The 25,960-nt window shown below is 35.7% G+C and overlaps 1 protein-coding gene across 3 annotated transcripts in view; it reads left to right on the forward strand.

Annotated features, from left to right (window-relative positions):
* Window positions 1-25,960, forward strand: part of LOC128865067 (P protein) — a 111,589-nt gene that overhangs the window by 60,891 nt on the left and 24,738 nt on the right. Inside the window, exon 1 of one of the 3 annotated variants that reach the window (XM_054105003.1) lies at window positions 13,114-15,029. The exons of the other annotated variants lie outside the window; for them this stretch is intronic. Within the exon in view, the coding sequence (XP_053960978.1) occupies window positions 14,983-15,029 (47 nt within the window). The 5' untranslated portion in view covers window positions 13,114-14,982. Of the gene's footprint in view, window positions 1-13,113; window positions 15,030-25,960 lie in introns of those variants that run through there. 3 annotated transcript variants of the gene reach the window in all.

Consider the following 25,960-nt stretch of genomic DNA (forward strand, 5'->3'; position numbering starts at 1 on the left):
TCATTTGATATTCTTTTCCCCTGTTCGGTGAGAATTCTGTCTCTCTTTCACCAATAGCAATTTCATATAAGTGAAAAATATATCTACTGTACTTTAAACGCCAAGGCAACTCCTTTGTATGTTTATAATGTGGCTGCTCTGAATAAAGTTCTAATATGAAATTTGGTTGATTTTGTTGTTGAAAAATTCGTGAGTTCGGATCACCGTAAAATATAAATTTTATAATTTCTAAATAAAGCATTTTGACGAAACTCCTCAGTCTGATTACTTTTTAACGAAAATGAGGAATCATTGTCATCAGTGTTGAATAATTTTAACGAAATAATGTGGGGCTCTGAAAAAGTACTAGTGTGAAATTTAGCTTCATTTCTTGTATAGTTGCCATAGCCGAATGAGTAGATGCTTGGCTAAAACTTGAAAATTCGTGAGTTCGAATCTCCGTGAATGAAACACCGAATTTGTGTGTAAAAGTTTTTTAATGAAAACAAAAAAATTATAAATTTTATAATTTCTAAATAAAACATTTGAGCTTGTGCTGATTACTTTTTGATGACGAAAATGAGTAGTTTGGCCCATCAGTGCTGATTACTTGTTGAGAACAAAAATGAGAAGTTGCCTTGCCTTTAGAGCATAGTAGATATATTTTTCAGTTATAAGAAATAGCTATTGGTAAAAGAGAGATAGAATATCACACGGACAAGGGAAAACTATCAGAACTTTTCCATGATTAGAACAAAAATGTGTAGTTGGATGAGGATAGTGATGATGATAATATGAGTGTTTATATGATAGTCAGCTGTCTTGTAGGAGTATAAGAGACCAATACAATACTTGTAAATGTGTTGGAATTTTTGTCGAAAGTGCTCAGCACTGTCATGTAGGGTGTTGTTGCCCCTGTTACGTCGGCCAATCAGTTGATTGCTGAGAGCCGAATAGCGGGTTAATGTTGGTCCCACCCCTGACATTGATGACTGGGGACTATAATTCTATGTAACGAGAAAAATTATGAATTATCTTGGACTCATCATTATGAACTTAAGTCGAAGCAGTGATAAGCGCAGTGACCGCAGAAAAGCACATCAGCGCTTAAGAAATTCGCGTTGTTATAATCGGCTGGAAGTGGTATGGCTACTACTTCCTTAGATTCGCCCATTGCTCTGTGAAAATCATATTCTACGGATCAAAATAAGAAACTTTAAAGAAGGAACCATACCTGTAAAACGAATTCTGATGTCCCCCAATTTGGGTCGAACTTTTAGTGTCTTTTGTGGGGAGGCAAAAAAATCGCCCATTGCTCTTTGAAAATCTTATTCTAGGGATCAAAATAAGAAACTTTGCCGAAGGAATCATACCTCTAAAACGAATTCTGATGTCCCCCAATTTGGGTCGAACTTTTAGTGTCTTTTGAGGGGAGGCAAAAAAATCGCCCATTGCTCTGTGAAAATCATATTCTAGGGATCAAAATAAGAAACTTTGCCGAAGGAACCATACCTCTAAAACGAATTCTGATGCCCCCCAATTTGGGTCGAACTTTTTAGTTTCTTTTCTCATGTAAAGGCCAAAAATGGTAATATTTTGAAATGATTGTATGGGGAACCCCCCAGGGGAGTTCCAGGGGGTGTGCCACTGGCATGGGTGGATCGGCCGTCCAAAGTTAGTGGGGGTTGGTCATACATTTGGACTCGATTGGAGCACTCTAAATGAGTCAAAGTGGGATTTTTCGTTCGACCCAAATTGGGGGAAATCAGAATTCGTTTTAGAGGTATGGTTCCTTCAGCAAAGTTTCTTATTTTGATCCCTAGCATACGATTTTCACAGAGCAATGAGCGATTTTTAAATCGACCCGCCCTAGATGAGGTTCGTTACACAACAATCTGCCTCAATGGAGCAAAATCACGTTACAATAGCTTACCACCACAAAATACCGAATTAACTTCTTCATTTAGCACAAATTTAAGATTAAAGTTTATCTTCTTCATCAGCTTCAAGGAAACAATATTACTGATGAAGAAACTTTTCTTAGTTACTTAGCGTGCAGGTTGAAGATCAAAATAATATTGCCAAATATTTGAGATACTTAGTGCTGAAGGGAATAATTTGAAAGTTTTGAATATTTTATAATTAACTTATCTTTAAATATAGAAATTGTTTACTTAAAACAAACCTAATTTAAGCTAACTTCAGTGACTTAGATCGTTAAATTTCAAAAAACAGTTTGCAACTACTTAACTACCTCTGTTTAAATTTTTTTTTTTCAAGTGTACATACACAATGACAATACTTAAAAAAAGTTTAAAAACATAAAATACTTAATCGGCGCGATAGCCAGTTCAACAAAGCGCTCTCCCCTTTTTCGTGTATATCAGGGGAGGCCAAATCCTTCTCCAATTGATAATTTCAGCTCTAAATGATATTAGCCCCGTCTGCAAGCTCAGTCTTACATATATGGATTCCGGAACATAGAGATATTGAAGAAAATTGCAAAGTCGTTGAACTGGCCAGAAAGGGTACTAATATTCCACTGATTGAAAACAGAGGAAGATTGGAATTCCTATGGCAACTTGCAAATTCAGGCTAATCTGGCCGCATATAGAAAAGGTCAGGAGAATTGCTCACATTTCGAAACTTGTGCCTTGAGCCACCGGTCATTGGCGGTTCTTAGCTGGCAGTATTTTCTCATGAATACTACAGAAGTTGTATAGAATACTTCAGCTTGAATTGTCCAGCCTTAGCTAGGAGTAGAACAAAGTTATTAGGAAAATACCATTTTGAATCTCTTAAGGAACTATCCGGTGTTGAGATAAAACCTATCCTTCATAAGAGCATCTTAATGGTTCTACATACTGTCGAAAAACTACTGGGAACTCTTCAATAAATAATTGTTTAATCATCAGCATTTATTTTGTAGCCTTCGACGCAATACACATATGCCAACGATTAGTCCGGTCATCAAAACACTTTTTAAACACGTTTGAAGAGATCTTCTTGAGCTCCTTCAGTGAATTGTCCTTATTGCCTCTTTCGACTCTAAGCGGCGTCCGCGGAGTGGCAATTTAGGTTTTGGGAAAAGGAAAAAGTGGTTGTTCGATGATATTTGATGAGTTTTTGGTGAAAAAAGTGTTCACAATATGAGACTTGTGAGACGGTGCGTTATCATGGTGCAAGATCCATGAGTTATACTTCCACAAATTTGGCCGTTTCTTACACACATTTTCTCTCAAACGTCGCATAACTTCCAAATAACATTCTTTACTTAACGTAAAACCATTCGGAACGAATTCCGAGTGCACAAAACCATAATAATCAAAGAAAATGAGTAGCATGACTTTCACCGACTGACTTTTGATCGACTTTGACGTGGTTTTTTTGGGGTTCGGCTCATGTTTGGATGCCAAACTCATATACCCACGTCTCATCACCTGTAATGATGCGCTGGATAGACGTTGGGTCCGAATTCACTTGCTCAAGCATGTCTTCAGCCACCTTTTCCGATGAATTTTTTTAAAGAAATTCAAGTCTCTTTGAACGAGTCGAGCAACCACGCGTCTTATGCCCAACTGACGGTGTAAAATGTTGCGAAGTGATTCGTGAGACACGCTAATGTCTCGAACTACCTACTTGAAACTTAAATGATGGCTTTCTAGCCTTATTTCCTTAATTATGTCTATGTTTTCATCCGTTGAAGACGTTTATGAGCGACCAGATCGGGGCAAATCTTCCACGACTTCTCTGTCGTCTGCCTTGTTTTTGAAAAGCACACTAAAGCGTGTTTTTCTTTTTGGCACACGAAATCTCGTTCAAAACACAAAATTTAAGAAACATTTTTCGCTCGATATTTTGTATCCATGGTGAAAATGGCAGAGCGCACTTGCGCTTAACTTATATAATTAAATGCCAAAAACAAGCTAATTAACAGGTTACGCTCAAACTCTGCGGCACTATAGAGAACAGATGTACCAACAATATCCGTGGTCGCCTACGAGCAAAGGTCCATAATTATAATATAATTATAATAATATAAATATTCCACAAATTTTTCCAATTGTGGAACAACATCAAGACCTACACCACAAATAGGAGGAGGAGCTCGGCCAAACACCCAAAAAGGGTGCACGCGCCAATTATATATACATATAACGTCAAAATTGAATTATTTGCTTAAATTTTGGGCTTGGTGCTGTTTTGACACTTTAATAAGAAATTTCATTTCAAAAATATATATAAATACACATATTTATTATATTATAAACACATATATAAAGAAAAATTCAGCAAAAAAACTAAAAATTACACTTTTTCATTACATTCAGTTCTGTTTAAAATAAGACAGAGTTTCTATTTTTTCAGAATCCGGCACGATTACTTTTAAGATTGAGATTAAATGGTCTACCACTGGCAGCGCGACATTATGCTCAGCGAAGGACATGCTAAGTTTTATTTCGAAATTTCTGGAACCATTTGGTTTACTCGGCTTTTTCTTAAAAAAAAACTGTTTATTTTAGGTGTCTTTTTTATTGTCTTTAATTTTTTTTGGTACGTTTTTGCTTCGGCGTGCTTCTGCAAATCAGAATTGCCGCAGTTCAAAACTTTGTCGCACTCAGCGCATTTGCTTAGGAATGGATCGTTAGCCACAGCTTTCAACCAGCCACTAAAATTGTCGTCTTCAAGCCACTTGTTATTGAACTTTTGTTTCCGATACTTGAATTTTTCTCCTGGTGTTCCTCCGAAGAGTCAGTTGAAGAGGAGGAGCTCATTTCTGTAAATTTATATAAATTTTAAATATAAAAAAGCTAAAATTAAAATAATTGCAAAACTTACTTCAAAAGTGAAAATCACCAGAAAACGGTGGCCAACTAACAATTTTCGCGCGAAAAAAAAAATCGCGTTAGCGTTAACGAAGAAAAAAATGGCAATGTTGCCGTATTAACGCTTTAAAAGTATGCTGCTATAAGGAAAAAAACACTGGCATGAAATCTTACTACGGCTTTTTATTTGAAATGAACTTTTTTAATTTTTCCCGCTATTTTTACATTTTTTCTGTCCTTTTTGAAAATTCCCTACATTTACAGAATTTAAAAAAATCTGTAGGGAATTTTCCCTACATTTACAATCACTGCTCCTAGGATGTTGCCATCGTCCAAGCTTCTACGCCATACAATAGGACGGACATTATAAGATACTTAAGAATAGTGGTTTTGGTTCATCAACAAAGGACTTTACTACTCAATTTCTTATATAGTCCAAAGGAAGACTTGTTAGTAAGAGAGTTTCTACACTGGATTCCAAAGCTGGCGTTATTATCGGTCTTAATGCTGGTTTCCAAGTAAAGGGAGCGCACTTCAAAATTATAACTTTGAGGTACTTCGTTTCGTCTTCGTTTACCACTATTTCCACCCATTGCTGCTCAATAATTACATTTCCATTTTTTTCTGATCACTTAATTTCTTTTGTTAATACAAAACAGAAACTTTTTGCGATCATGTAAAGTACATACAGGAGAAAGTAAATTTGGCGATTAAAATGTTATATCCCCTAATAAATAGACGCTCAGGCTTAAGTGATGAAAATAAGCTAATAATTTATAAGTCTATATTTCAGCCAATAATATTATATGCCTGTCCAGCCTGGAGTAATATCGCAAAGTCACATGTTAAGAAACTGCAAATCTGCCAAAATAAGGTACTCCAAATGATGCTACGACTCCCATGGCATTTCTCCACCAGAAAGCTTCACGATGAATCATAAACTAAGATTTTGTCAGATCAAATACAAAATTTGACTAAAAGATTCAAAATTCGTTCCAGTTTTTCGGACAATCTGCTAATAACTGAACTTTCTTAATGTTCAATTAGGCCCTGGTACTTAAATGCGTACAAATTAACCCTAGCTTGTAAGATGTATAGCGGAGGTTTTTCATAGTAGTTTTTTCCTTCGAAAAAAAAAGAAAAAATCGTTTAAAAAACCAAACCTGTGATAAATATACAAATATAATGATGTAGAATTAGGATTTATATCATATTCTGTAAATTGTGCCATAATATAAATATTGTAACGTTTTTCTACTTAATAAACTCTTATCTTATCTTAAACTTTTTACGGGTGCAGTTTTTGTTCAGTCACGAAGATGCTCTTTTAAAATGATTGGTCATGTTTCCTTTGTATGTAGTAGTTAAAGGTAGTTATGATTGATTGAATATTCATTTATTTAAATGAAACCTGAGTCGTTTTGCATGCATTGCGGTTTGCCTTTTTCATTATTGTTAAATAACATTTGTAAAATGCACGTCTGTCCTTAATGACATATGACAGGTAATTTTTGAAACTTTTGTATTCGGGCTCATAAATTTACATAAAATTTTCAAATGCAAATTAATACTTTTTGCTTACTCATATTTACTTCTAATAATTATACCCACGCGCACTAGCGCACAAGGGTATTATAAATTTGGTCATATATGTATGTAACTCTTCTTTGAAACTCTTTGAAAATTTGAATTAGAAAAAAAATTAATTCATACACACTTATTCCTCTTTCTCCAAGAGAGTTTAGTATTCAGAATGAGCGGAATTAGTCCATGGTTATTGACCTCCTACATAATGGTAAATTTCGAAATCTCTGTTATCAATGAACCAAAATTATTCCAATTTGGTTCAGTTGATGAGCCCAAGTAAAATTATGAAAAATAGGGAGTCACGTCCACTTTTGGGTAAATGTTTGTAACTCCTTAAGGGCTTCATAAGAATTCACCAAATCTTGGTACATGCATTGCTACCGACCTCATTTAGGTTCGGCTTAAATATTATTGAGATCGGCCTAAAATCACGCCCGTCCGTTCGTCTGATATTTCAAACTATAACTCGGAAAGAAGTGGAGCAATTTTTGCAAAACTCAACAAAACTGACTAAGTTGTGATCAAAATGAGCAAAATTGGTCAATGACCACTCCATCTATTCTTGTAATGGGCATTTTTAAGCAAGTAAGAATTGCCTAAACTCGTACGGAACCAAAATTTATATATGTAGCTGTGCACATTTTAATAAAATGTAATTTGCATTGGCTGTTAATTTTCGGAATCAAACAAAATCATGGACAACGAAAAATGAAGGCATATCTCCTAATACATATTCATTAGACCGTTCCCAAATAAAATTTTACTAAAATGTGTGGTGATATAAAAAATTCTGTACGGACCAAATTTCATAATATTACTTTGCGGCTAAGCTTGAATACGAGATCATTAAATACTAGTTTGCGATCAACAATACCAAACACCTAGAGCGGCCTGCTCAAAGCCGATAAAGAATATACGGCGAATTTTTGAGAAGGCAGAGAAGGTATGGAAATCTATTAAAAACAATCAGTACTTCAACTTTCAAATGTTAGTTGACTTACGCTATATACGATTTCTACAAATATCTCGACCACACCTTTCAGGGCATTCCCATAACAACTCATCAAAATTTCAATCAGATGAAGGGCATAGCAGTGTCTAAACCACAAACAATCAATCTATTCAAAACACTACAACTTTTTTGTGTGAAATTAGTTTTTATTGATTTCAAAGGCAAAATTGTTCAAAAATGATTACAATTTTATGTATATTCACTTTAGCTCGATATGACCACCTGTTGCCTTGACTATAGCCTTCAAACGGTCAAAAAATGAGTTGCATGCTGCACGAATGTGATCTTCAGGAATTTTGGCCCATTCTCGTATAATCGCTTTTTTCAGCGCATCCAAACTGGCATATTTTGTAGTCCTCTCCTTGCTCTCCAAAATGGGCTAGATGGAATAGTCCATCGGATTTGCGTCTGGCGAATTCGAAAGCCATTGTGTGGACGAAATGAAGGGTGGAACATGATTTTTTAACCATTCGTGCCGAGTCCTGTAGGAACCTCCATGGTCTACGACCGAAATGTTTGCGTGTCCACGGCACTAAAGCAGCTTCTAAAACTTTTTCCCAAGAATAAGTCGCATTCACTTTGACACCAGGCTCGATAAAAACGATTGCAGAGCGTCCATCAGCGGTCACTGCGGCCCAAACCATTACTTGCGATGGGAAATTGTTTCGATTGGCCATACGTAGGCTCAAATTCTCGTATGAGCGTTCGGTCAAGTAAACACGATCGTTTTGAGTGTTTATGAACTGCTCTATTGGGAAATTTGTTTCATCAGAAAACACAATGTTAGGAAATTCGCCACGTTCGTGCAAGCGCAACCACTCCTTTGCTCTTTCGCACCGAACTTTTTTTGCTGTGGTGAAAGATAGTGTGCTTTTTGGAACTTGTAAGCCTTGACCTTGAGCTAATTTTTCGATATGCGTCGAATGCTGCCTTGCGATATTTTCAGTTCTTTGTCCATGTTTCTTCCACTTCGACGTGGATTTCGTTCAAATCGAACCTTCACTTTCCGAACCATTTCTGGCGTTGTTGCGGTTATTTTGGTCCACCTCCATAGCGTTTTGCAATGCAACCAGTGTCTTTGTAACGTTTTATAATGCGATACACAAACATTTCATTCATTTTGAGGTGACCGAGCTCACGAACAATGGCTGGTTGTGATTTTCCAGCCAAATATAACGCAATCACACTACTACGTTTAAATTCCATCACAGAAAAAAAAATTCAACAAAACTGAGATGCAAATGCTTTTGATGGCTTACAAACAATATATTGAACTGTCATTAGAACAATTTTGACGTTGATGTCATGAGCTGTTTTACAGATACAAGCAGCGTGAAGTTGGTAACACTTCATATCGTTCACCCTGTATAAGAAGAATAATAAATACATATTTACACCGGCATTTCCCTTACATCCGATCTTGAAAAACTAACTTAGCCTAACCTGAAGGGCACTAAGTAAATAAATGACCGACGTGTAACAATTAGATTGCGAGTGCTCTTCTAAATGTTCTCATTTCTGTCACATTGTGCGTTAATGATAGCTAAACACTTTTGAAGATTATTCAGAAAGTACTTAAAAAAACGAAAGCTACAACATAAAGGATAGCAATAATTCTGTTTTTACTTGTACATACTACATACTACATACTTGACCAAATGCCATTTCCGAAATACGCCTGACTGCATTGCCAATAGGTACTAATCAGATTAAAAAAAAATATGTGTATGTATAGCATCCCCAAACCCAAAACAGTTTTTATGTGCTTGTAGCTACAAAAACCACCACCCATACACACTTGCCCACAAAAACTTAAAAATTTACAAACTAGTCATTACTTTAAGTTCAGCTTTCTAGTAAAGCTCATAATCTCAAGCTTTTATTATTTCTAAGCTTTTCTCATCAACTTTTGTAATTTCCCATTTCTACGTGCATAAATTGACATTAACGCGTTCTCCATATACGAATACAAGTCCGTCAAAGCGGAGAACATTGTGAGATGGCAACCTGCTGTGGAATATTCACTGCTGTCGCAAGAAAAATTGAATGAGTGAGTGATTGAGTGGCAGGCGCACATCGAAAAGCTGAGTTGGTTGGGTTGTAGTTTGGCTGTTGATGCTGCGTTGTAGTGTAAGGTGGCTTTTAAATTTGTATGAGCGCGAACGCATAAATTTCTGAGTGCTGTTATTATTTGTTGAATTAACGAGAACAACAACAACATCTGCAGAAATGCATTCAAAATTAGTCATCTTCAATATTAGGGATGCGCATTTTTTGTATTCTTTGAGGTTTTGCTTGCATTACTATGGAGTTTTTTTTTAGTTTAAAGTTTGTTTTATAGAAAATTAGCTGTATACGGCGCGCGTTGCTACGCCAACAACTAAAATAAATTTAAGAAAAATAACTTAAAAAAAATCAGTACACAAATATTCAATTCATTCTAAACCATTTTAGTGATTTATTTTATTTCGAAAAAATCGGTTGAACGGACCAGAAGTTGCTACTCTGCAGCGCCACCTGGTGGCGAGTGGCAGCAATAAGCATATTCTACAAACCTTTTCCGTGGAAAAATACATATATGTATATACCAATTTTTATAATAATCGGTCCAGTAGTTTTTGAGTTCATCGAGGACATATAGACAAACATTCATTTTTATATATAAAGAAGAAGAAGATTAGAAAAAATTTTTGTTTCGTTTTTTTCTTCTTTTATTTTAATTTTTTAATCTCATGAAAAATCAATGTTGGCAAAATATTGCATTATAAAACCTCTTCTATTCGCCACTTCTCTGCTCGGTTCACTAGACGAAAAAATTGCGTCGGAAAGCAACAACAAAATTATCAAGCAAGATTCGCCGCTAGCGAGTATGGCTAAATCTCAAAAAACTGATATAACTCACTTTTTTATAAACAGCGCTACCAAGATACTTTTATTCATACCAGTTGCTCCATCCATTCGCCATCTGCTAACGCTTGGCGAAAAGAAGAGGCCTATAATTGCAGAACATGAGATCGCATACAAATGCATGTATCATATGTACATAGGCGTAACTATTATTATTTTACCTGCTAATACAGCTTTGTTCTCTACAATGAATAGAACATTCGTTCATTCGTAGGCCGGTTCTATGTAAGAGCTAAACAAATCAGCTGATCGTCATCTTTCCAAAGCTAACGGGTATATTTTTGATATCATGTGGATCGACTGCAAAAACAAAGCAAACAACTGGTAACAATAAATGCTGTGAGGCTAGACGAACGAGAATGAATGCTTCGTCAGACAAAAACATTGTTATTAATACGGAAATGAGTCATACAGATTAGGGAAGTAGCCTTCTAAAAGAAAATATTGAAATCTAATAGTTCGAAATCCATTAAATGTACACTGAAGTGTGCGCCCCATTGATTTCATTTGAATGGGGACTGGGAGGATCTTGGGTCGATCTCAGAAGGCTGAAATGGTTCACATACGGCTCGAAAACAAATACTGGAGTCGGAGAGGGACTATGGTCAAACACAAAAATCTCTGAACCAATGGGCAAATGGTCTAACGTCTTTCATGCTGAAAAACAACCAATTACAATCTGTGCGAGAATATGAGGTTAACAAGGGAGAATATGAGGTCAACAAGGGTGCCCACATAGCTGTATACTCGGACAGTCAAACTGCATTAAAATCACTACCTTCACATCCTGTGGAATCGAAACTAATGTACGAATGCCTTAACAACAAATAAAATTGTACTTTGCTGAGATCCGGACTACTCTGGAATAAAAAGTAATGAAATTTCTGATGAACTCGCTAGAAGGGGATCGGCAGCCGATTTTTTGCGGTCCAGAACCATACTGTGGTATAAACTGCGCAGAAAGCGAAATGGAGGGTAAATAGCTGGGAAAATTCTCAAAGAATTAAGCATTGAGAAGTCACAAAAGTACTCTGTCAAGCCGAAACGTCCTAAGGAAAGTAGTCCTAAGGAAAATGGTTTTTAACCAATTCCCAATCTGAGGCAGGGAGCATCTAGGTTAAAGAACCTGCTGCAATACATTTAAGGTAGTATTGTCAGTCCATAGGACACTGCAGATAAAAAATTATTATTATATTAACCTTCTGAGTGAATAGCTTGCAAATCGGGAAGTTTAGTTGGAATCAAATATACATCAAAAATACTCGATTGGATATGGTACTTAGTCCATTATGGCAAAAGAGTCTCTCTAATACAGCCAACGTTTAGTAGATCTAATGGCTGGAAGATGAAACGCATGTTTCCATCAGAGACTCTTTGAATTCCCTCGATTTATCTGCGCGCCTAACAAATACTCGCAGAAAAACAAGAAGGAATCCTATTCTATTTTGGTGAAAATATAGGAGTATTACATATTTGTATTTTATATAAGATGATACAAACAATTTATTGTTGTTGGGCTTGGTAATAATAGTGCGAAGCGAATGCGTCTGGTGGTGAACGAGGACAAAACGAAATACCTCCTGTCATCAAACAAACAGTCGGAAGGGGGCGAATGGAAAGTTGAAATGAGCATTTTCTGGTTGAATTTGATTGTCAGACGCAACAACTATTTCATTGCAATATTTGAAATCATCCAGAAAAACAACGTGAATTAGATTGGCGAGGTAATGGATCCATCTGGATAATCCAAAGTGAAAAACTCGAAGAGCCAATATCAATGCCTAATCTAAATATCCATGGCTCGAAACTCGGTTTTTTTTAAGTTGAAAACCTATAATGGGAACGCACACTTGAGGGCAACTAATACGCTTTTTTAGCGGCTCTCCAACAGATTGTCGGTTTGAACCTACATGAAATCATTTCTTTAGGACCAATTATTCACACCAAGCGAACACTGGTACTTCTAAGCTTAACGCTTACATCCTTTGCTGGGTGTTTGGCCAAGCTGCTTCTCTAATTTATGGTGTGCGTCTTGATGCTGTTTCACAAATAGAGGGACCTACAGTTCATGTCGCCTTCAGTAAATTAGTTTTGTCAGAGTTTTCGTTGCAGAAATATTCTCGAATGTTTATCATTGCCTGTCGTTTCAAAACAAAAAAACATTTGTTATTTTTTCGGTATTGCCGGTTAAAGCCGTGCACTTTCAAATGTGAGTCTTTCACCAACTCATTCAGCTATAGCGGTCACGTGCCGTGTCGCACCCATAGGTAGTGAATTAGAGAATAATTTCACCGGAGTATCATGGCCCCTATAAATGGCATGGCTAAGCTAACGAACCTAGTCGAATGGGTTGGTGCATGACTACCATTCGGAATCCAGAGAGAACGTAGGTTCGAATCTCGGTGAAACACCAAAATTAAGAAAAAGTTTCTTTTTTTACACCTCGGAAGGAGATGGCAAGCTCCCGAGTGTATTTCTGCCATGAAAAAGCTCCTCATAACAAAATATCTGCCATTCGGGGCCGACTTGAAACTGTAGGTCTCTCCATTTGTGGGGCAATATCAAGACACTAGCCACAAATAGGAGGATGAACTCGGCCAAACACCCAAAAAAGGTGTACGCGCCAATATATTGTATATATATAAGCTAACGCACTCGTTGAATAAGTCTCTTATGCACAATGTCTATACCATTTAAAAGTTTTTACAATACATCACTATATTTATTTCGGTACCCACTTTTGTACGCCTTCATCCATTTGTTCGCCGCGAGATGACTCTTGTTTTCCTTAGCTTTTCGAAATGCTTAAGAGTTCCGATATAAGAAGAAGATATCAGAAGAAGAAAACTACGAATTAGAGAAGAAAACTACGAATTAGAGAAGAAAACTACGAATTAGTTAGTGAATAATAAATTTTAAAATACAAGATATTTATTAAATATTATTCATGCAAGATAGGAGAAGAAACAAAGAGACCAAACAAGAGCTAGAACTGCAGGCGTCAAGCAATCACGAAATAGATAATGCAAATCGTTCGTAATTGAAGCAAAGTCTAAGTGTCGTGGATCTGAGTGCAAATGAACAACAACAAAAACAGAGTGCATAGATCGGTAACAAAAATCAACGGTAAACAAGGGAGCGAACAAACAAAAAAGAAAAAAGAAAAGAAATGAATAACAAATCAGAAGCAGCCATAAAATATAAATCAGAAATCATCCTATTAAAAGGCGAAAGGCTGAGGACAACAAAAATAACACAATAAAAATAGCAACAAGAAAACTAACGTCTGTCAGTGAAAAGTGAGTGGCTGGCGGAAGTGACGACGCAGCGATGATGATGAGAGTAATAGAGATAATGAAAGTAAAGTTAAGTGGAAATATGAGAGATTAAAGCGTGGGTGGGCGGTGCGCTGATGAAAATTACTGAGATGCTAGGAAGTAGCCTATCAGAGAGAGAGTTGCAGTGTAAAGTGTAGCTGAACAATTTAATAGGTGAATCAGCCGAGCGTTGCAGGCAACTGACAGCCACCAGGAGTATTGTCGTCCACAGTCACGGGCTGTCAAGTTATCTGACACTTGAGCGTCACCATGCGACGATCGTGCACCAACGCGCCACATGTGAGAGTCAATTTGAGTAATTTGCTTGTAAGTGGGGTATCAAGATAAATGGCTGGCTTAACGTCTGCGCTCTCAAATTAAAAGTCATAAAAGACACAAAAAAACAAAAAGCACTAACAAAGAGAGACTAAAATAAATCAAGAATTAAATGAAAATAAACTAACACATGTATGTATGTATATACATACGCAATACAAGAAGAAGAAAAAACAAAAATCCAAAACATACCAGTAAAAAAGTGGACAATACAAAATAGGGGAAAAATCAGCGATAAGCTGTTAGTATTGCCGGAGCAGTTATGGTGACAGATATGCGCGAAAAGTGAACACGGACAACAAATTTGATGAAGGGAGAAATTCCACAAAGGAATAAAATTTTATAGCAACAACAAAAAGAGTGCTTAAAAGCGCTAACACATAATAAACTATAGAGTAGTACTTTGAAGCAAGTACGAGTGGAAAATCATAGCAACAATTCCAAGAAATACCAATACGTGCCCCCATAGCGTAACTGATTCAGTACTTCATTTATTTTACCCAGCATTTAGTTTGCGCGGCTAAGCGCCAGTGAAAATTTGTGCGCCATACCAAAAAATTCAGTTTAACAGCTAAGCGTGAACGAGGTAGTGCGAAGTGCGGTTCGTTGAGCGAATATTTTACGAATATCGTCCTTTAACGCTAGAACACAAAAAAATGATAAAAATAAAACACTGCGTCGTACGAAACTAGGAACAATTTCACAAAAAATATTAAAATTAAAAATTCAATAACAAAAAATAAGTATTTAAAAGATTTGAATTATTGTAATATGTAAAGCACATACATCCACAAAAATTCCCTACAATCTACAAAGAAACTTGTGCAAACCATTTGGGAGACATTTAAACTTGTGCTTACATCATTAAAAGAAAAATTTATTTAAAAAGTTAATTTTAATATTCTCCAATATAGACATTTAAAAGACATACTCAGACCATGAGACTTGGATAACTGCTCTGACCAAAGTTTCAACATCAAAAAAAAAATTTCGAATACGAAAAATACAATCGCAGAGGATGACGACACAATACAAAAATAATTTCGAGCTACGCTTTACCGATGAGTATGTGTAAAGATTTCAGAAAAATACGATTACATATACAATACATATTTAATATTTTGAAAAAATATATTTCTTAAGACTTGTATGCATTTCGTTTGGACAATATGGTCCAAAAATTTTGTTATTGGTTTTAGTAGTTCTTCAAATTTCTATGAATGAGAAATGTTTTTGAGCTGAAAACGTGATAAGGTGTTCCATTTTCCCGTCTAGAACATAAAATTACTCTTATTTTCTTATGTATTGTGTTACGAGTACATAAAAATTTCATCAGATGTACTGTTGCAGCACTCATTGCAGTTGATACGGGAGTATTGCATATGAGAGAAATTGAAGCTTATAAAAAAACGCATATTAAATGAGTCTTATGACTGAATTTGTGCTAAAATGTGTCCTGCACAGCGTTTCCTGGGCATAGATATATTTGTATATATTCAGAAGCCACAAAAAAAAAACACTTCTTAAAATGGATTTCAGAAATTATAATGTACGCATTAACTACCGAAATGTCTATAGTTTTTGAAACCGCCGTATCCACACTGCCTCAAGAATAAAAATGCAGCAATAATTTATTATAAAGGGTAAATATGGGAATAAATCAATATTTTGTTTTACTCGTATTGTAGTCGTGAATAATAAATAACTCTTCGTAAAAAAAGAATGTAATCCTGCGGGACCTACAGTTTTAAGCCGACTCCGAACGGTAAATGATTTTTTATAAAGAGTTTTTTCATGGCAGCAATACACTCGAAGATTTGCCATTGCCTGCCGAGAGGCGACCACTATTAGAAGAAACTGTTTTCTTTCATTTGGTGTTTCACGTCCGGACTTTCGAACCTGTGCAGTTTCGAATGGAAGAACATTGATCTTATTGGTTGTTTTGTTCATAAACCAACTTCGCTTCTCTCCTTATATAATATTTGAAAACATACCGTCATTGAAATAGATGCACTATATCGAGAGGTTTTGGTCAAGTTTTTTTTTTTTCTTTTTATTATGATACTCTCATTTATACCTATGAGCAAATATATTTAGTTAACGTCTCCTACCAAAAATAGTTCACACTATCTAGGGACTACTGTATTAAAATGAGGTTTTTTTTTCAAATGTTATTAATAAAAAGTGGTAGGCTTCTGTATACCAAATATTCCGATATATAAAGTGATTTTTCGACTCAAGCATCAATTGCTTGTGGCTCCAGTTTCATATCTCGACCCACTTTCATGTAATATTACATAGCACATCGACGCCTTGAATTCGATTTATTTAAAAATTAGTTAACTCAGTAAAAACAGAAAAAATCTTACTTTTCCGAATATTTAAAAAAAAAATTTAAATTCACAAAATATCCAAAAAGAAAAAAATCTTCACCATCAGCACATTTCAAAGTAAATTCGGCTTTAAAACCTCCTCAGGCTTACGGCTTAGTACGTTGTTATGTTATGTCAAACAGAGTTAAAGTCACGTTTCAATAATATTTATTGTATTTGGTTTTTGTTTTCTTTCTCAACTTTATGGTGCCAAATTTCGTTTTTACTATTTTTTAATAACTGTTTGTTTTTTGTTGTTGTTGGCTATTGCTGTTAACAATGCATCGCCGCTACTTTGTTGCTATTTTTCTCTTATTTTCTTTAACTTTGCTTTGCTTTATCATTCAATTGAATCCAGTCTCAGCTCTAATTTCATTCTATTCTACATTTCGGCACGTGATTTTCCAGCTCTTGTGCTCGCATTTCACAAAAAGGTATTTGTTATGTGTCTGAAACTGTTTATAAATTTTGTTATATTATATTTATAATGTGAATGAAACTTAAATTCACTTAATTTTTAATTTTTTTTTTTTTAGAATGGATCCTAAAGTTAGCTTTAGTGATTTTTATCGTCAGAATAATGCGAGTATTCAGAGGTAGGTTCTAGGTTCTATACGGTAGCGAGTGTTCATAAAAGTGGTAAGGAGTAATCGATGAATGTCATTGATAACCTATCTGTATGCTGTGAGGTCCGTATTCCGGGTTATTGTATACGACCGGATATTGTCAGTTAGTTATTAAAAATGTCTTCCAACAAACCTAAGAGCTGGTTCAGCCTCCAGTTAACTTGGTTTCGCTCATTGCGTTCTACTAGAAACCGACTACCTAGACAGGCATACACCGCCAGCAGATCGTTTTAACTGTCATCGAAAAACGTTTCTTTGCTCTGTCCTAAGTTGTACTGTCGACTTAAAGGTTTGTTTTGCTGTTATGAACCTTAATTGGGCTCGTCTCACCCGCTTTCGTAGAGTTACACGTAATCTTAAAGCAGCATGGGATGCATATATAGTACCTACTTGTCTCCTGTTTCATCCATCTGTAGGATAGCTCGCTCTTTAGCTACTTTAAAATCAGCTTTATAGTATAAGGCAAAGTTGGATAAGAGGGATATTTCTAAAAACAAACTTTGTTTGTCGTATGAAGCAACTTGAATTATTTGGAAAGAATACAAAATCTATGCCCGGGACAATTGATTTCAAAAAGACAATGCTCTGTAGATTTCATATGGCCTCAGAAAATACCAAAATATTACCAGAAAGGTTCGGTTTATAATACATTTTAGCCCTTTATATAGGGTAGGATTGGGTTGCAACTAGCACATAAGCATATCGTTGTCTAATTGAAGTAAAAGAGGTTAAGTAAAAGCCTAAGAGGTAAGGCCTTTATAGGAAATTCAAAAATTATTATCTTTTATTTAAGAGATTCCCTAAAAAAACATGGTTAAGATATTAAGGAAGAAACCACTTACTTCTAATTTTGAATTTTGGTGCATTCTATCACAGTCAGATGCTCACCGTATCGAAAATCTTAAACGAGGTTTTCTCAAAACTATATTTTTTAAGGCAGCCAGGCCTACAACTCGAATAAAGCTTTAAATAGTTGTATTTTAATCCCACTGTACATTCAGAACTACATTCTCCAAGGCAATACGGAGTGTTAGATTCATATAAAATAACCCAGAAAACCCTAAGTAAAAGTAAGAAGGCATTGTAAATTCAATAGCCCTTTAGAAAAACTATATGAGGAGGCGCAAAATTAATCACCCTCTAGGAATATCTATAATTTGTTGCAAATGACACCGTACGCCAATCATATTTGAGACTTGTGGACTATACAGTTGCAGTATACAAACAGCTAAGGAATGGGGCGCGTAAATGTCAGAATATAGATTTAAATTACTCAACATAATTTTTTTCTTATTTAGTAAAAAATTAATTTAAAAAAAATGTATGATTGATGTTGTGCCACCTTGTATATCTCGTGATTTTACATATGCTCAAATAAAGTCAAAAATCATGTTGATTGCTCGGAATATCTCGAAAACATCCTGCGGCTATTCTGAAGTTTGATCGAATTCTACACGTCAGACACTTTTGGAAGGTTGCATTCTAATTCTTGGTTCTGAAATCAAATCAATGTTCTTGGTCGCATCTTTAGTTCAATATTTTCGAGATGAGTTGAAAATTTTGCTCTCTTCCTAAAAATAAATTTTTTTAATTCATATTAATATATACCTATATATATATTTTTTTTTTTTGCAAACTCATTTGAATCACATTGACGGCCATTTATTATTGTTTTGAACTAAAGTCATCCATACGAGGATATCATCGCCCCCACGATAGTCGGTTCTACGTAACCGGAACGACGGGCATTTATACTCGGCCAAGGACTGTCACAGCAGCATTCGCCATATACATATATGTATGGGGAATGTTTATGCTACTACAACCACAACAACATCGGGCATATCATCATTTGTCCAATATCCCTTATGCCATCACTGACAAGCCAACAATTAAGCACTTGCAGCCAACGAAAAAGGATGATGACGTGCACTGACGGTTGGATAAAAATTAATAATGAAGGCATGACACACGATAAGTGGGATATGAAAAGGGCACAAGTGCGCAAGTGGGCGAGAATGAAAGGAAATTTGATTCAATTAATCAAGTAAACATCAGTCAAGGTTAATTTAAAATGACAAACTATGTATGTGCACAAAAAAAAAAAAAAATTTAATAAAATCAGAATAACAGAAAAAACGAGCCGCCGATGAAAAAAAAGCAAAAACACAATTGCATATGTATTGTATGCATGTATGTATATTTGAATTTGAGCCACAATTCCATTCAGGAACGCACATGCAAATACACTATGAGTATGTGTGCATCTGTTTGTATTCCTGATTATCGACGTCGTAATCATTTATCTTCTAAAACAGCAGGACAAATAAAATAAAGAGTGGATATAGGCATATTATGTTCACGCCTGAAAATAAACATCGTAATTAGTGCCGCATCATAGTGGTCATCTACATATGTATGTACATCTGTATATGCATACATACGAGTATGCACATATGTACATATGTATTTAAAGATTGCAAATAGTTAGCGGATACAACCATTTTTGTGTGTTTGCCTGAGTTTATCCTCCTATTTGTGGAATGAGCCTTGATGTTGTTGTCCAAATGTAAAGATGCGCAGTTTTATGCCGCCTCCGAACAGCAGATGGTTTTTAGAGAAAATTTTTCATGGCAAAAATACTCTCGGGGGCTTGTCAGTGCCTGCTGAGGGGCAATTGCTCAATCATGGACGATCGAAAATACAAAATTTTTAGACTTAACTTAGGTAAAAACTATAAAAACCAGAAATTTTAAGCAAGGAAAATTAAAGTAGAAAATCCACGTTGTACAGAATGCAGAGGTATGACTAACATCAGCCCGTTAATAGGCTCTCAGCGACTTTGAAGGAATCAACAAATTTGCTTACGTCATGCGGGTTGTAACGGCAGTTTGTTTACAAAAAAACTGAGATTGTGTTGGCGATATTCGAAAAAAATCAACACAGCCCTCAATCATTTTACTTCAATGCCGCCTGTACAACGACTATTTGGACGAGTGTGGCAATTAGATAGAATTGTGCTGCCGAGTCCCCGGAGACGTAGCAGTCCAAGTTACTTTCACAATTTTGCTTCGAACAGCCAAACCTGGTAATCTTTAATCTTTGAGTAAAACGTATTTCCGGCGGCCGCCGTAGTCAAAGGGGTTGGTGCGTGATTACCATTTGGAATTCACAGAGAAACACCAAAATTACCTAAAGAAACACCAAAAATTAAGAATAACATTTTTCTAATAGCGGTCGCCCCTCGGCAGGCAATGGCAAACCTCTCACTCGGAGGGGAAAAGCTCCTCATAAAAAAATATCTGCCGTTCAGAGTCGGCTTGAAACTGTAGGTCCCTGCATTTGTGGAACAACATCAAGACGCACGCCACAAATAGGAGGAGGAGCTCGGCCAAACACCCAAACAGGGGTGTACGCGCCAATTATATATATACGAGTATATATATATATAACATATTTCTTTATTTACTTGAAGGTAAGCAGAGGCGCTCGTGGCACAAAAAAATTTTTTTTTTTTCATTTTATGCCTGGCTGTGATATATTATTTACAATAAGTTTTAAAAAAATTCACGGATTTTTGACAACGTTGAAAATAATCTTTATATGAAGAGAATAAATGGGCTAACTTTGCCCATTTTCAGCAAAACAAACCAAAATGGTAAAAAATCAATGCTATTTTTGAGCCACTTGAACTTTACATTTATTATATTAAAATTATATCGGCTACAAAATTACGCAGTCGAAACTTTTTCAACAATTCTGATTAAAAAGTAAGAGAAATTATGACCATTTTTTTTAATTTGCATCATTCAATTTTTTTGGAGATCTTTAATTTTACCTTTACGAGCGCCATTGCTTGTCTGTTTATATATTGCAGCTGCAGAGTTCACAAGTGTCAAATATTCCGAATGCACGATGCCATACACAAAAATTAAATCTTCCCATAGGATGATTAATTTTGTTCCAACTTGTAAAAGGTTTTTCTACTATTATTATAATAAAGTAATATTTATTATATAAATAAATAAATATTGAGTTTTATTTCCTCCCCTGGTTAAATATGTTTACCCAGCGCTTGTGCATCAGGGCTAGACACGACGCCAACACATGTTTTGTCTTCCTTCCTACAGAACCTGCAAGTTTCATTAGAGTATATTCCCAAGTTAATAAGATTGTAATGCAATCTACAATGCTCTATTAAAAATCCTAAGATGATTCTAAAATTATTAATATCTAATTTCAGACAATATTTAAATCGGTTTAGGTTAAAGCTAACTATTAATGCTTTTGGTAGCGAGCGTGGGTGAGAGAAGGTCCGCTAAGCCATAAGTCCCAGTAGCACTGTAAGCTCACAGTTACTCACTAAGGTGAGCAGATATCAGCGAGGTGCAACGTTAAAATACAATCTGCTACCCCCGACTTCAAACAAATCCGCTGGACACGTAACATTGGAAACAAACGGGAGAGCAAGAATCGATCTTCTACTTTCTAAAAGCTTCAAGTTGATCAATAGCCAATTTGATGTGTAATATGGGATAGGATCAGAAAATTTTACTGACCCTAGTATCATATTCAGAGACACCTTTTGTACACGTTCGATGCTGCCGATTAAAAATGTGTGGTATGGCCTCCAAATAAAGGCGGCGTGTTCCAACCTTGGGCGAACGAATACAGTAAACGTCAATTTGTGGTATAAAGGTCCGTAAAATTTGAGATATTCCGTCGTACAGACACAATATGATTTTGATAAGATAAAATTAATCTGACTATTATATGAAAAACTACTGTAAAAAATTACACCTAAGTCTTTAGATTCTTTAACAGATTCAAATACAATATTAGATATGTTATAAAAAGTATGAAAGACAATTGGTGTTTTGGATAAAGTGGCATGATAGCATATTTTGATACTTACGGAAAGTTGAGATTTTTGGCACCATATAACAAATTTTCCTATAACTGCTTGAAACCTGCATCGGCCAATTGTGTTATTTATGAAATAACCGAAAATATTTTAAGTGGTCAACGTATAGTATAACAGAAAATTGGCAAATGAGAAGCAATTTCTAATGTGTTTGATAAATAACACAAAGAGTAGTGGACCTTAAGCAACTCCCTGAAGCACTCCAGAGCAAGCAATGAATATTTCCGAGAATATGCCATCAATTGTGATCACACAACGCCTTCGGCATAAATAGGATTTTAACCATTGAAACTATACCTTGTGTATAAGTGCGATCGAATATGAATTTGATTCACAACAGTGTGGATTGACGAAATCATTAAAGGTCCGTTCTTGCACACAGCATATTGGTGGCATTGAATAGCCTTGTAAATGCAAAAATCTAGCCCTTCTGCCGGCACATACTCTTTTTACCATTGTTTCTTATCGCTATCTATTAAAAGGGAAAACAAAAGCTCTAGATTTCTCGTTGACATAAATATATGTACATATATGCATATATAATACATACATATATGTATAATACTATATAATATATGTATAATACATATATAAGTATACGCATGCAGGTAAAAAAAGCTCACAGAATTATGGCTCAACGCATTAATACATACAGTTTTAGATTTAAATTTTAATTTAAAATTAAATAAATTGACGCCCTTGATGCACTTCAGTGCAGTAACAAAATTATGTTTATTTAATTAAATAAAATATAATAAAGTTAAATAGCCTTCAAAACAAAAATCTAACTGCACATTTACATGCATTTGATACTTTTACAAGGCAAGTGATTCACCCTACTGTGCATTCAAAATTATCATACTATGTTATCATATTCCATTTGTTTATTGTTAAAACCATTTCCGCATTTGTCGAACAACTTGCAGCAAGTGCGCGTACTTTTGTGTTTCATAGACTTGGTGTGCAAGAGATTAACACACCCACAAACACAACATGCAACTCACGATGAGAACGAAAATGATGGACGGCGCATATAGATACATACATACGTACTTGTATGCACGAAGATATTTGCATACCCCGTACGGAAATCCAGAGGCATCCATCAAGGGAATTTATGGCTACATAAAGGCTAGTTTGCCTTCCTTCTCTTTAACAAAGAAGTGATTGGTGATTTTTACAGGGCAACACCCTATGGAAGGGCAATTGCTTCACAGTACATATTTTTCGCGTTAGTTCGGAACAAGTACTAAAATTGAAAAATGCGATCTAGTATGCCAGGATTTCTTCTTTGCACTTTTAGCTATGAAAAAACACCATTTAGCATGCACTGAGGCGGTTAAACTCACATATTATGGGTATTTGAGTGATATTTGTGAGGTCTTAATTATGGTTCTTCGAGTAACTAATTTTCCGTTGTGATTTGAATGTCTAGAAATTTCAATTTTCATATGAAATGACGATATATTTTCTGATTATATGGAAAATATTAATTTCGAATATATTTTGGATGAAATATTTTGGGCAAGTGCCGCATTTATTCACGAATCCGATCAAATAAAAAATTTAGCTCGCACCTCTGGCTTCTCGATTGAGTTTGCAAGCGCACAGTTCATGTGCTATTCAATATTTACGTTTAGCAAAATAGTCCAAGGGAATTAGTCATAGCGCTCGCATTAAGCACGTCCAGCTTCCACATAATGGCAGCTTCAAAAATGCAAAAAATGTTATATTTGAGTAATTGATTACTGTATTAGAATAGAACGGAAGAGCCAAATACACTTGTTCATAAACTTTTGATAATAGGCGTCGCCCCATTTCCTTTCGGGTGGTAAAACAAATGCGATTTATTTGAAATTAAAACGTGCGTCAGCATTTTTTCACTAGTACAGATTTTCGCTGCAGGGTATGTAGAGTGTGTGGCTCACTGCATTGATATATGGACAGTAGGCAGTTAGTCTGTTAGTCAATCTTTATATCATAAGCGCGACCAATTGTATATCTTAGCTTAGATTTCATATCATGACCGCTATGGTGGCGAACCGCAATGTCGTCGCAATGATAATCTATTCTACTAAAGCTTCCAGTAAGAGTAGTTAGCAGCCTTCAATCTGCACCTTCGTTAACTGTACCGAATTACTGCTTGCATTTCTGCTTAGTTGCTTTTGTTTCTTCTCCCGTTTTTTATAGTAATTTTCAAATTATGATTAGTATTATTTACATTTTTCAAGTGAACTATTTGAAATTGAGTAGAGGCGTCGTACCTAGCGGTATGAGTCGTCAATCTAAATATATGAGTACTTTTTTCCGCTCAATCTTCAGCGAACTGCTGCACACATTTGTTCATACAAATACAATTTAACATTACGCCTGTGATTAACCACTTATTCTCGTCGTAAACTGACTTTCGAGCAGCCACTTAAATATTTTTTAAACTCAACCATGCTGATATACATACATACATACACATATATGTACATATCTACATTTTTAAGAAATGTTCTCAGCGCTTGCGTTTGAAACATTTTTCATGGCTGCGCGTTTGATAAAGATTTCTGGATTTTTATTGTCATCTGTCCAAATTGAGATTAGTGGCTTTTTATTTGACAGACAAGGCACAATTTACTATTTACTGCGGATAACGTCTAAAACTGTGTGCGGTTAGGAATAAATATACTTATTATCATATATATGTATGTGTATATAGCCGTGTGCATGTTTGTGTGTGATTGAAATTTAAATTTAAATTGAAGGCTCAGAGCAACGCGCCTTCCAGCCAGAAGGAAATTTTATAGCGGCTATTGTTGCGGACCGGCTCCAGCGAATTTACGCTGGGAATAAATGCACGTGACTACATCAGCGTGATATTGCAAATGATACTAGACTTCACTTCGATTCCCCTTACACTTCTACATCTTAGCTGATTTCTTTGTATTCTTTTATTGCACTAATCTCGTTGCACTAATTGAAATCGAATCACAGTGTGTAAAAAATTAATTTGACTGGCTTGATTTGGTTTGCGGTACAGCTACTGAAAGTTTATAACCAAAGAATGGCCGAGCCTCGGTTATGTTCGATTGCAAAAGTTTGGTCCGGTTTCGCCCAAGAATGGACTTTTTATTTAAATAAAATTTGAAAATTGAAAAAAGCAAGCCAAGAAGCACTAAGAGATTTGGTAACTACTAAAACCCTCAGGCTAGAAGGCCCATTGCATTTAAAGCTTTGGAAAGAAAAAGGGAGGAAAGGAGGCAAGTAACAGAAGGAAGATGATAGAATAGAATACAGACATAGAAGTAGCTAGACGTGTGAAAATTTTCCAGATTCTTTGGTAAATTTGAAAACATCCTTCAGTTTGGGAGAACGAATATTACTCATTCTCAAGACATCGGATCCCAAAATCCACAGCCTTACTCTAGCAAATGCAGGGCATTCACATTCAGTGCTATCCGCCTTCTCTAAGCAAGACAGGCAAATCGGGTCCTCAATGATTTCAACGGTGGTCATATGCTGACCCCATGGATTATGTCTTGTAATAATACCGACCATCAACCGAACGTCTTTTCTTCCACGTTTTAGAAGAAAGTTCGACAGTTTTCTGCTCGGGCTTGTCCTAAAACACTTTGCAGTTCTGCAGCGTTCTAGACCAGACCATCGCTGTTTATGTAGATTGCATGTATAATCCATTATCCACTTTATGATTCCTGCAGCACTGATTCCAATTATTGGCTTCGGTTCCTGTGGCGTAACCGCTGATCCACAGTTGGCCAGTTCATCGGTAATTTCATTCCCTTGAACACCGCAATGTCCTGGAACCTATATAAGTACGAGATTATTCTGTCTTGCAACATAATTAAGCTTTTTCTTAATTTTTTGAACAATTTTTGAGGTTTGCTTTGTATTCTCCAGATTCTTGGGTGCAGCCTGACTGTAACTAAAGAGACCAATATGTTTCCTGCTCCATCTCTTCTCAATTATCCATTCTACTACTTTCAAACATTTCCGTTTGAAAAACAGTTGCCATCCCTCCCTTAGCGTAATGATACTTCCTACAATCGTTTAAGTACCATCCGGCTC

The sequence above is a fragment of the Anastrepha ludens genome, chromosome 5 (assembly GCF_028408465.1).
Source record: "Anastrepha ludens isolate Willacy chromosome 5, idAnaLude1.1, whole genome shotgun sequence".
In the NCBI taxonomy this organism is placed as follows: domain Eukaryota; kingdom Metazoa; phylum Arthropoda; class Insecta; order Diptera; family Tephritidae; genus Anastrepha; species Anastrepha ludens.